The 12,122-nt window shown below is 36.3% G+C and overlaps 3 protein-coding genes and 1 long non-coding RNA gene across 5 annotated transcripts; 2 read left to right on the top strand and 2 right to left on the bottom strand.

The window, feature by feature from the left end:
- The first annotated feature begins 408 nt into the window (after positions 1–408).
- On the top strand, positions 409–2,569 carry LOC105384837 (putative nuclease HARBI1). The gene is made up of 4 exons (XM_048623188.1): positions 409–1,040; positions 1,285–1,566; positions 1,768–2,152; positions 2,428–2,569. Exons 1-4 carry the CDS (start codon positions 771–773, stop codon positions 2,541–2,543), a joined length of 1,053 nt encoding a protein of 350 aa, XP_048479145.1. The 5' UTR covers positions 409–770; the 3' UTR covers positions 2,544–2,569.
- On the bottom strand, positions 2,149–4,366 carry LOC105385195. Its single transcript, XM_038120573.2, has 7 exons — positions 3,830–4,366; positions 3,612–3,721; positions 3,256–3,487; positions 3,040–3,123; positions 2,774–2,947; positions 2,565–2,682; positions 2,149–2,385 (listed from the first exon to the last, which is right to left on the bottom strand). The coding sequence occupies exons 1-7, from the start codon at positions 3,893–3,895 to the stop codon at positions 2,348–2,350; spliced, it is 822 nt and encodes a 273-aa protein (XP_037976501.1). The 5' UTR covers positions 3,896–4,366; the 3' UTR covers positions 2,149–2,347.
- Positions 4,367–6,485: 2,119 nt separating this feature from the next.
- On the bottom strand, positions 6,486–7,827 carry LOC125489005. The gene is made up of 2 exons (XR_007266658.1): positions 7,697–7,827; positions 6,486–7,489 (listed from the first exon to the last, which is right to left on the bottom strand). It is a non-coding gene; the product is annotated as an uncharacterized LOC125489005 (long non-coding RNA).
- Positions 7,828–8,276: 449 nt separating this feature from the next.
- LOC105381931 (acetylcholinesterase) lies at positions 8,277–12,026 on the top strand. Of its 2 annotated transcripts, none has more exons than XM_011551778.3 (4): positions 8,277–8,474; positions 8,749–8,926; positions 9,302–10,605; positions 10,898–12,026. In XM_011551778.3, the coding sequence occupies exons 2-4, from the start codon at positions 8,777–8,779 to the stop codon at positions 11,109–11,111; spliced, it is 1,668 nt and encodes a 555-aa protein (XP_011550080.2). In that variant the 5' UTR covers positions 8,277–8,474; positions 8,749–8,776; the 3' UTR covers positions 11,112–12,026. The 2 variants fall into 2 exon arrangements, with proteins under 2 accessions (XP_011550080.2, XP_037961814.1); XM_038105886.2 differs by having other exon boundaries at positions 8,277–8,544.
- The last annotated feature ends 96 nt before the right edge of the window (positions 12,027–12,122 follow it).

Raw genomic sequence — 12,122 nt, 5'->3', positions numbered from 1 at the left:
ATAATACGAGCAACCCTGCTTTTCATGTTAATCAATGGGGTAGGTTTGTATAAAGGGTGTTAAGGGAATACTTGTATTGTATATTACTTTAACTTAACACTGTTCGAATATGCACCAACTATCTTGTATGTTTGGCTGATGGTTTATTATTAAACTACCCTCTATTGTACTTATTTAATTAACGTGTAATATTGAATAAGTTTGTGTATTGTATAAAATATAAATAAGTATAATTAGTTATTAAGTACCTAATCACGTAGAATGATTCATCACGGACAAATCTCTGTGATTTTTGTGATGCAATGATATAAGTAATCAATAATTCTGTAAAATATTTTGATAAATAAATAATATAAGTATAAGTACCTAACCCGCATTCAACAAGCAACAAAAGTATGATATTTACTGTCGAATTCATAGAGAATTTGTCCACGTTAAAACAGCGTTACTGAGGGTTTACAAAGCAGAACCAAAAAAAGATGATTCATAGACGACAAATGACATTATAATCATACTATAACGGCATTCTAAACATCTCAAATTTACAATCAGGATGAGGCTTCTTTAAGCCAACTTTAAGCATATTTTACCAGCCGAATCTAGCCGAAGGTTAATAACGAATATTAACGAGATATTGACAACTGACAGCCGATAATTTAAGTTTCACATTGGTTTCACATTCCCTCGTGTTGTTTTCCCTATGTTCACTCTGCGCCTTCCTTGTAGTTTCCTCCCTGTGATAATTGTTTTCGGTGGTCAGTGATTCAGTGATGGATGTGATGAACAATCTCATTAACATACAGCTGATAGCTCGAATTGATGCCAATAGAGTGCGACGTAGGAGAAAGGTGTACCGGCGAAGAAAAGACCCTTTTACTCTGGACGACATTGAGTTTAAAAAAAGATATCGATTTAACAAAGATACTGTACGGCGTATTACCCATTTAGTTCGCCATGAAATTACGCGAGGGCCAAGAGGGTTGGCAGTATCCCCTGAGCTACAGGTGCTGACAGCATTGCGGTGCTGGGCGAGGAATGAGGTTAGTAGAGAAAGTGTGTTTCCATCTGAGTGAGGATGTGAATGATGTAATTATGCTGACCATTTCTGCCTCTTTATTTTCCTTGCCTCACAAAAGAAAATCTCACTATAAGGCGATAGGTATTACATAGAGGACATCTCGTGTGAAGAAAAGCCATGTACACCCTGTACAGAGTTCATATTTTAATGTAATAATTGTATACGTATTTCACCCACAATAACAAATTTTATTTAAATAATTTTAGGTTCAGGATGACAGTGGTGAGCTTCATGGCATAAGCCAAGCTTCTGTATGCCGCATTTGCGCTAGAGTAGCAAGAGCTCTTGCCCGATTAAGTGACCAGTTCATTGCCATGCCCAACACGCTGCAGGAACAAGAGCAGGTGATGAGGGAGTTCCGAGCAATCAGGAACTTCCCAAATGTAATCGGGGCAATAGATTGCACACACATCAAAATTAAAAAAACTGGTGGAGATATGGCACAATACTACATCAATAGGAAGGGATATTACTCATTGAATGTTCAGGTGACTAAAATTCAGTATACCTTACTACTGTTTTAATAATTATTTGTGGAATGTACCTACCCATTTTGTTTTCACTGAGCCTTTGTCTTGTGCTAATCAAGTTTGGGGCAACCACTCTTTTAATATCGTCTCATGTAACTCATAATCAATAGTAATGTGACTTAATAAAAAATAAACATTAATATGTCTTTCTACTTTCAGGTTGTGTGTGATGCCAGGCTGCGGATCACGGATATTGTGGCTAGATGGAGAGGGAGTACGCATGATGCCCGAATCTTCAATGAGTCCAGCATCAAAGATCGCTTTGAGCATAATGCTATGAATGGCAGATTACTTGGAGATTCGGGCTATGCTTGTACTCCTTATCTGTTCACGCCTGTGCCCAATCCACGCACACCACAAGAAGAAAGATATAATGAGGCACAAATCGCAACAAGAAACACCGTAGAAAGGTGTTTCGGGGTGTGGAAACAGAGATTCCGATGCCTCCTACATGGACTACCTATTTCATTGCAAAATGGAAAAGTGGTCATCATGGCACTTGCAGTACTGCATAATATTGCCATAGATATGGCTGATCATGTTGGTAAGTGTTACTAAGTTTTTTAAGGGGCTAACAGAAAATAAACTAATGTAATTATGGGAGTTTTTTATTTTTTTCAATCTAAATTATAACTAGCTATTAAATTATTAATTAAGTTTACTAAAATCACAGAATAATCACATATAATTGTTGTATAAATAATCAGTCTTATAAATAATTCTTAATTAATTATAATTTTTAATTACAATCTTCTTCCTCTGTTGCCGTCTTCAAATCTGGAAAAGAATTATTCATTAAAATATGCCTTGTATTTTCAGATATCATGGATAACATTGAGGCAGGCAGAAACAACCCAGAGGAGAGAAATGAAAATGATCGAAACATAGCTGGAAATATTGCAAGACAAAATTTCATAAGAAATAATTTTAGATAATAAACAAAAATTTGTACATACCTAAAGAACCACATTTTTTTTCCCAAAAAATTTCTTGTAAGTGGAGAATCCTAGATCTCTTTTCCTCATTTTTTAATTGCATCGCAATTAATGTCTCCATAGGCTTATTTAGATCTATCTGTAAATAATAATACATATTATTAATACATCTTCATCATTCTAACAAAAAATGCAAATGGTACCTGTATAATATCAAAAAATACACTTACATTTTCATTGTCCTCATTCAATTTATTTTGCCGTTTCCTCTTACTACCCTTTGAGCGTTTGGGGTTAGGTTGTTTGGGGGTAGGCGCTGTGTGTGTAGTCTCCGGCTGTGGGTGGCTCTCAGTGAGGGGTAGCTGGGTGGACAATAAGGTGTCCATTTCTATATTGTCATTATTCTGTAAGGAGCAAACAGTTGGGTAATCTTATAAATACATTTTTCACAATGAGATGGATGCAATAAGATTTTAAAGTAAATATGTATACATACTTCTACAGCTTCAGGAGACACCACATAAATTACTTCTATAAGCGGAGATGGTGCCTTTGCTGGTGTCTCTGCAGGTATATTAGCCTGAAAAAGAACACTAAATATTAATGTATGTTAATTTCCTAACTATTTCAGTGGTCTCTGTTGTGTGCAACTTAATATCTGCAAGTCAAAACATGCATGACACCACTATTTCTTTAAAAAGGCATTTCTTACTCTGACTGAGTCGCTGTCAAATTCATTTGAGTCGACAACAAACTCATTTGGCAGCCAGCTCAGTATCTCATCATCGTCGTGGTTGACTGGTGACTGGCTGCCACCCCCAGTTTTCATAATCGATTTTCTTTCTTTGGATAGCTCTTTTTTCTTGTCCATTTTTATCATAGACCACTGGGTCTTTAAATTCTTTACAGTACGTGGTAGCCCAGTGCTGTTCACTTCATTGAATCTGTAAAATATACATACTTATAAATGTCAGGCTCATTAGGGTTTTCTATTACATATCTCATAAAGATTGCTAAATTATTAAAGAGTAATTCCGTGACATACACATTCCACATGTAGATACTTACGTAGAACAAAGTTTGTTCCAGGCATCGGTTTTCTTTTTATTGGTGTTGGCATCCGTGTTTTTATTTTCGATCACCGATACCTGCTCCTTCACCAACGTCTTCAATAGCTCCTATAATAAAGAATAACAGGCTGTGACATCTCAACTGTTGGTAAACACAAATTTATTGAAATGAGTACGTAATAAACCAATCCCGTAAGTAGTAGAAAGAGTTCGTACCTTTTCTTCGGTAAGCCAGTTTGCGCTCCTACTTTTCTTTACAAGTGGCTTCGGTATTCCTTCCATTTTTCTAATGATAGTCGGGAGTCGGGGCTCAGATAATGTATAATAAATGAAGGCACAGCACTGAACAAGGCGATAAATCTATTTAATCTATAATAATTTGTAAGGAAACTGACGAAAACAAAAATAAGTAATGAAATATGAAATGAATGTCAATGTCACTATCAACTGTCAAATGCCAATTGTAATGCAGAAAAATTAAATATCCATAGCCTTATGGCGAACCACAATAAAAAACGGCTTTTCAATTATACAGCATTACAAAAAAAACAAAATATATTGTCTCTGGTGCAATGAAATGCGACGTTGCCGCTCATTCGTATTGTAATCTGTATAACAACGGTGTATTAGTTAAAACAGGATTTTTAGATGTCTATGAATCACCTTCACTTACAACACTCTTTTATCCTTAAAGAGTGTCGGAACTAAAATGCACATCAAATGTTTCTTAACTATTTTCTATGAATTTGACTGTTAGTTTGTTAGTAAATTACAATTCGTATCAATCACGTAAAAATAATTTAAATAAAAACACGAGTCCATCGGACTATAATTTGTTTTATGAAGAGGTTTGAATTTCGACAAGCCAAATCAAGTTTTTGATGTTTGGGAAATCTTAATTAGCTTCTGATGAAAAGTTTTAATTAATTTCAAAGAGTGAAATAAGTTGTTGGTTTATATTCTAGCCGCGCGCAGTCCGGTCGGGGAGGAAGTTCCGGTTTGTTCATATCTTTATTTTAAGAAATAAAATTTTACGTTTCTTTAAATGTGTTTTAGTACGTAGGTATATTTACATAAATACCTATAGGTAAATAATGTGAGCGAGTACCTACCTACTCCTATAATAATAATGGACCAATAAATGAATTAATGTTGAATATATTTAAACAAGGACTAAGTATACTTATTTTTATCAAGCGGACATCAACAATTACAGTTTATAAAACCTAAACCTGCATACATTTCACATACTTACCCGACTTAAAAACCTATGTAAGTATCACTATGTATATATAGATATACGTACCTCAGTATAACTAATGACTAGTTATTATTCTGTGGTAAGTATAACTTAACTTAATACTTTGTAAAATCAGAAACATAGGTACCTAGGTAGGTTTTCAGCGTTTTTCTAAATAACCGTAGATGCATTATTTTCTCCCACTCTTCCACCTAAGATAATTCAGTTGCACTCGCTAAAAACCAGCATTCGTTGCCCTCAGACAGTGAATCGTTGCTAAACTGCTTTTAAAAAGGGGGTGTCTCCCTGGTTAAGTACCTATAGTAAGTACCTTCGGGTGTTCAAGTAGCTGCAATTAAAGGCATTAGGCGGTGTCGTTACAAAACGCCTCATTTAACGTTCTGACTCAGCTTCTGCTCAAAGTTAGACCTTATACTGGGAAAAATAAAGCCAATTTTAAATTGTTCTCGAATACTTACACAATGGCTGCGATGAGAAGTCAAGGCACAGAGTCCTAAAAGAGGTAGTACTTAATCTTTATTCTAAAATATTTTCAGTGTTTCTTTATGTAGGAATTGTTCAAAGTACCTAGGAACTTATATTATAGTTACTTACTCATCTCCCAATCCTAATATTCCTTCATTCCATGCTAGGTTTCACATTTATCCAATAAGTGACGGATCCGTAGGGAGTACCTAGGTAGGTTCCTATAGATATAGATACTATTAAGTAGTATCAGTAGTGTGATAATTTTATCAATTAAGTATCTCTGCTATTGATAATGTTTTACAATGTACTAAAAGTCGTAGAACAAAAGTCGTTTAGAATGACTGCAATAATATAACCCCTTACCACTTAAACTTTAAGCACCTACACTGTATAAGTAGTTACAAACATAGTTACCTACCTACATACATACGACAAAAAAAATCCATGCCATTAAAACGAAATGGTTAGCAAAAAGCCGCGTTTTACGCCTGAAAGTGCCGGGAACAAAAGCTATATCGCTTGTGAAGAGACATGAAGAGCCGTGTGGGACCCGCGCCGCGAACAAAAACTGAATAGTGCCCTCGAACACCACTAAAGATGACGCTGCTCTTTACGTGACGTATAAAAGGCGCGAAATTCTGTATAGGTAGGTACTGGCTGGAATTTTCGTCTATTTTAGAAAAAAGTTTGTAGGCTTTTTGTCGGAGCGCTAGAAAATCTATACTACCGGCCATAGATCTACTACACCTAGCGGCGGTGGTGGTGAAAGAACGAGCGGTCAGCGTGAGAGCTCACTGACTGCCCAAGATGCAAGGGTGCGCTGATAAGTTACTCGCGGCTTCTCTTCCTTTTAAAATTGAATAATTACTTATCTCATATTAAATTTTATTTTAGTATCAATATTAGTTAGTAGTAGTAATATTACTTATTGAAAACTTTAGGTACGCTAGTAATTGATACTAAACTCCTCTTGACCTATACAGGTTGTGTCTTTCGTAGGTGCACATCCTAAAGTAGGTCTAAGAGCTCTTCATTCTGAACAATATTTTGCTGTAACTAACGAATTTAACATTATTCGTATGGGTAGGGAAGCATACCTGTGACCTAGGAGAGAGGGGGCAGTTTTGAATGAATTACATTAAATCAACTGTATCTTTTATTTCATTGTGTATTTGATGTTTTTGCACTAAAACTCGTGTAGGTTGCCACATTATGTATTACTATAGCAGATTACAGTTTTGTCTTGCTCAAGGAAAAAATAAACAAGAAATGGCCTGGAGCACTTTTAAAATTGCATTTTCTATAGACCAATTTTTTCTTGAAGGTGCCATTCACTGCAATATCCACAGGCTGGCAATTTTATGTGTTACAAGGACTATCCCATTTTCACAACAGTATCTTATTGCGTCTATTGTGCAGTGGCTCTCGATATATATCAATATTTGATCTTCATTTGTGCATCTTACTAACTTCTTAATATGGTCTTGAACTTTAAGAAACAATTTGCCAGTCATCCACTCTTGGGGTTATTTGCAAATCATAGGCTTCCAGAAAGTCCCCCAAAAAGCATGAAGTCATGAACCTTGCTCTTGGAAATATAAAACTGGAGGAAAAGTATTTCTGATGGCACTTACCACACATGGTTATCAACTGACCGCAGCTGTGCTTGTTGAAGTTAGTGGATCTGGATTTTTTTTTTTTATTTTCATGTTTCCTAAGTGTAAGTTCTCTGTGTCGTTTCATAAATCCTTTTAGCCAGTCAATACCTGCTTCTTTGTTTTCTGTCCATTTTATTGGGCATTTCTTTAATGCTGTTGCATACTCAAATGCTAACTCTCTGGCCTGTTTATATGTAAAACCGTAATTCATCTTAGATGATTTTAACAAATAGCCAGCAAGTACTCTTTCTTCCTGATTGTCGAATACTTGGTTGACTGTGTGTTTACTCGTAAAATCTTCAGCTTTAGGTTTGAACTTCTCCTTGTGACGCTTCACTCTATAAAACAATGTATTAGCTTTCACATTGTATACATTTGAAGCTTCACTTAGTTTCATAAGACCATTTATGACTTGGAAAACTGCTTTCGTAATTTTATCTTCATTTATTACGTTCTCTCGCTTTTTCTTATAGTTTCGAACCATTTTGCCTGTAGAAAATGAAAAGATGAATGATTATGTAGAACATGAAACAGACAAAAGTATGCTTGTTAACGTGAAGGGGCAGTTTTGAAATTCAAAAGTGCCCCTACCACCCAAGTCAAAAACATTGGCCCAGATTCACCACAACATAAATATAAGTATGAGAATTTGGGTGTTCACTGCAATCAATACTAACAACACTTCTACTTACCTACATCAGTCAGAAGTATATATTTTGAGTAAAATCCTTAAAACATTCCGAAAAAATATGGAGTTTTGACCACTTCAAAAACAGATATATAACCTCCAAATAAAACGTCAAATATTACTAATAATGACAAATGACAGTGACGTAAACAGGTGTTGCCATTATGAAAAACTACATTCTACCTATTTTCAAACCCATTCAAACCATTCCACAAACTTTTTAATATTCTAATCTTTCTCCATTCAAAACTGACCCCTTCTCCCCTATTTCATTATATGCACATACGAAAGACTCATTCACTGTATCCTAGGTATCTAACTAGGTAGGTAGTATAAGTAGGCAAGTACAAGTAAACTGGAGCAGCGGCCCCAAAATTATATTTTGTTCGCTTCCCACAATGTACAGAAAGCGGAAGACTATACTCATTGGCCATACGCTCATAATGATTCTTATCTTCAGTATTGACGCGTATTTATCCAGAAGTCAAAAAATCTTCATTCACACAGTGTTTACAGAGTAGATTTTTCAATAATTTCATAATATTTATGTCAATGTCAACCCGTCAGATGTCATTTTAATGCTGTTGCTGTCATTTGCTTGCTTTTTTTCAATCAATTTTATTCATGAGTTTATCAACAAAAGTAAACAGTTTTATGTAATCTAAATAGTGTGTGTACGTGATGTGTACAATGAACTCATTGTGAAATATAATAACGGCCCTTTAATATCCTGTTGTCCAAAATACTTAAATACCTTTAAAATTGGATAAATTTTGATAAACGTTGGTACGTACGCGTACTTCGACAAACTTTGTAATGTTTTATCTCCCGAAGTCTCTGCAGGACACGAAATGAGGTTTATCTTGAGGATTCTACTTTCAGAGCTACTTAAATGTTCTTATCAGCACAAATTTTATACTTAGTGATGCTAACACTTATCACATCACATGTGTCTGGGAATATACTTTACAACTTTTACTGTCTTCTGTCAACTATGTAATCTCTTTATTTTGATTTTTATCTTTAAATTACTTATACATAGAATTTTCTATTGTTTCAGAATTTGTTTGTGTACATAATATACAAGAATGGGTGAGAATACTGTTGGTGAAAGAGTACGAGTTGTCACCAAAGAAGGGCCTGTAATAGGAAGTTTAGAGGAAAGAGATGGCAAAAATCTGTACTCCTTCTATAGAGTTCCATATGGGACACCACCTTTGGGTCAACTACGATTTAGTGTAAGTATGTTTAGTAGTGTGTGAATAATTTTACAATACAATATTCGAAATATATGTATTTATTCATTTCCTGGCTATGGCAGATATTTGACTCTCGCATATCAGAAATGCATGCATATTGAAGAAATGGACACTGCACACACAGGACAGATAGTACACTTGCATCATCATCATCATCGGCCTACAATTATCAACTGCTGCACATAGGCATGATAGTAGCTAATAAAATATGTTTTCCTGTAAAAGAAATTAACAATTGAAATATTTTTCATTTATCACAATCATTAACTGCTGCACATAGGCATGATAGTAGCTAATAAAATATATTTTCGTGTAAAAGAAAGTAACAATTGAAATATTTTTCATTTATCACAGGCACCCAAACCAGCGGCTCCGTGGCAAGAAGACATTGATTGCACCAAGAAGGTGTGTGGCCCGGTGACTGGGGCCGAGCTGGTCACCAAGTGCTGCCTCCTCAACGAAGACTGTCTCTATGTTCACATTGTCACGAGAGACCTGAATCCAGTCAAACCAAAACCTGTCATGTTTTGGATCGGCTGTTTCAACTACTGCTGGTCTCTCAATATTCTGCTTGAACCATGCATCCTTGTAGATGAAGATGTTGTGTTTGTGACATGCAGTTTCCGAGCCGGCCCAATGGGCTTCCTGTCAATTCAAAATGTGGTTGCACCAGGAAATGCTGGACTAAAAGACATTGTTATGGGACTAAAATGGGTTCAAAGGAACATTAGTTTATTTGGTGGGGACCCTAATAATGTTACTTTATTTGGTAGCAGCACTGGCGGTGCTATTGTCCACCTGATGATGCTGTCGAGCATGACCGAGGGGCTGTTCCACAAAGCCATCATACAAAGTGCAAGTGCCTTGAACAACTGGGCTCTGACCAAAAACCCAGCAGCTGCAGTTGTAGAACTAGCTAAAGCCCTTGGGATTGAAGTTAAAGGTAATGATTATGCTGAAATTGTAGAAATATTGAAAACTCTGCCAGCAGAAGATATTGTGAAAGCATTTTTGGATAAAATTGCTGTAGTTGAAGATGCTACAGACATCTTCAACCCGATGTTCAGGCCATGCATCGAGGAAGACTTTGAGGGCCACACAGCGTTTCTATCCAAGAGTCCCTTTCTAATTTTGAAGTCTGGCAAATTCAACAAGGTGCCAATGATTATTGGGGGCGACAACATTGAGACATCCTTACTCAAGTTTCTAAAGTACAACTTCAGCGAGAATTACGAGCAGTTGAATCAGAGAAGTAGTTTTACATTGCCGAAACAGATGGCGAGTGGCATGAACAGTTTGTCAACCAAACTCGTGCAGCAGTTGATCAACTTCTACACCGGGGAGGACGCAGAGTTGAGCGACGGCACGAAGGACCAGTATTTGCAGATGATCAGTGACTACTACTTCTTGTACTGTGTGAACAAGTCGGTGCGGTTCCACGCGCGGTGGGCGGCCGAGAGCCCCGTGTACTACTATGTGCTCAACTTCTCCGGCGACTGGTCGGTGCCGCACGAGCTGTGCTACATGAACTGCGGGGAGATCCCCTACATGTTCCAGATTCGACTCCCGGCCGAGGACCGGTACGCGCGCGGCGGGAGGGACTCCGTGAGGGTCCGCAGTAGGGTCATCAAGATGTGGACCAACTTCGCTAAATACGGGTTTGTATATGACAATATAATATTGTAAGGTATACATTTATTTATTAGTAAATAAATAAATGTATACCTTACAATATTATATTTATTAGTAAATAAATGTAGTAATGTAGTTTTGAAACTGGTTCATTAAATAAATAACAAAAGAGCTGATTACTGATGATGCGCTAAAGAAAACTATTTCAAAGTAGCTTTCATTTAAAAAGATCATAAATACATATCTACATACCTAAACACTAATACATATCTACATCCCTATACCTACCTACTCTAAGCAAAGTTTCCATTATTTCAGGAACCCAACTCCCGACGACAACGACCCTCTATTCCACATAACCTGGGACCCAGTAGAGAACGAAGACAGGCTGAACTACCTCGCTATCGGCACGGAGCTCACCAAGGGACGGAACCCTTACTACGACCGAATGAAGTTCTGGGACCAGCTGTTCGTAGAGCAATCCTTCCTGAGGACACTCATGTATTTCAACGATATGGGCGTTCAGTGGTAGGTTAATTTGTGGTTGTTGGTAGTAAAAAAGGTGTTTAATAAGGATATAGTCAGCCGAAAGAAATTACACATCTTTTTTCCAAGATCTTTCTGTGGAAAAGATAAAAAAAAGGCAGAACAAAAGTTGTTCAAGGGGGCGCAAGACGTGACAAAAGTTTGCATTACGCTCACTCACATCGCACGGCCTCGAGAGCGAGCGCGACGAAGAAACTTTTGGAACGTCTTAACGTCTTGCGCCCTGTGCTAGTCTAGCAGAACAACCCCCTGAGTCACCCCATTCGGCTTAGTATCCTACTTTTGCAACATCCTGTATAAGGTTACTTACAAATAGGCTGTGAAGTAATATGGTATGGGTTATTTTATATTACATCAGTTTACAGTTTATTAACTGTCTGTAATTATTGAGTGAAGTACCTAATATGCCTCATTTGTGTCACAAAACTATGGTTTTATACGGGTTTAACTTTAAAGGTGCTAAAACCACAGTTTTAGTCTTATTGTTATTTTTAGTTATAACCATAAAAGTATAGGATAAGGATTTGTTAAATTTAAGATTTTACTAATGGGTTTTACTTATAAATTTATAGTTTTACGAGACATTCCGTTGTTAACATTCCAAGATTTTACAAATTGTACAAAAAATATTGTAATCGATACCAAATATATTTACTGATGTTGTTTTGATCAGTGAACTGAAAGATCGATGCCATAATTATGTGTTTATACTGATATGTTATGGACCATTTAGTGTAAGTATACATTCCTTTTTGTTGGACTACTTCTCTGGTTAAATATGTATATCTATATTTTATATTTTTATACAAAACAAATAAGTAAATGTGCCTTCTCCTATCATAAAATAGGTAAGTTATCTATAAATATTCATGTTAAGTTTCCAATAAAAAATACTGTTTTAGCAACTTGTTTTGTACTGCCTTGTAATGTTCCTTGGTCTTAATTGTCACTTACACACTCCTCGGTACCATCACTAACGCGACTTTCTTATAAAAAA

The sequence above is a fragment of the Plutella xylostella genome, chromosome 9, assembly GCF_932276165.1.
Source record: "Plutella xylostella chromosome 9, ilPluXylo3.1, whole genome shotgun sequence".
NCBI lineage: Eukaryota > Metazoa > Arthropoda > Insecta > Lepidoptera > Plutellidae > Plutella > Plutella xylostella.
Note: the sequence above shows the minus strand (reverse complement) of the source record. Positions and strands in the feature narration are given on the sequence as shown.

Coding starts and splice junctions, on each gene's coding strand:
- LOC105384837 (XM_048623188.1), top strand. CDS start 771: ATGGATGTGATGAACAATCTCATTAACATACAGCTGATAGCTCGAATT. Junction 1,567..1,767: donor ATTACTCATTGAATGTTCAG/GTGACTAAAATT, acceptor TTCTACTTTCAG/GTTGTGTGTGATGCCAGGCT. Junction 2,153..2,427: donor AGATATGGCTGATCATGTTG/GTAAGTGTTACT, acceptor TTGTATTTTCAG/ATATCATGGATAACATTGAG.
- LOC105385195 (XM_038120573.2), bottom strand. CDS start 3,895: ATGGAAGGAATACCGAAGCCACTTGTAAAGAAAAGTAGGAGCGCAAAC. Junction 3,124..3,255: donor TTGACAGCGACTCAGTCAGA/GTAAGAAATGCC, acceptor GTTCTTTTTCAG/GCTAATATACCTGCAGAGAC. Junction 2,683..2,773: donor TGAATGAGGACAATGAAAAT/GTAAGTGTATTT, acceptor TATTATTTACAG/ATAGATCTAAATAAGCCTAT.
- LOC105381931 (XM_011551778.3), top strand. CDS start 8,777: ATGGGTGAGAATACTGTTGGTGAAAGAGTACGAGTTGTCACCAAAGAA. Junction 8,927..9,301: donor TGGGTCAACTACGATTTAGT/GTAAGTATGTTT, acceptor CATTTATCACAG/GCACCCAAACCAGCGGCTCC. Junction 10,606..10,897: donor ACCAACTTCGCTAAATACGG/GTTTGTATATGA, acceptor CCATTATTTCAG/GAACCCAACTCCCGACGACA.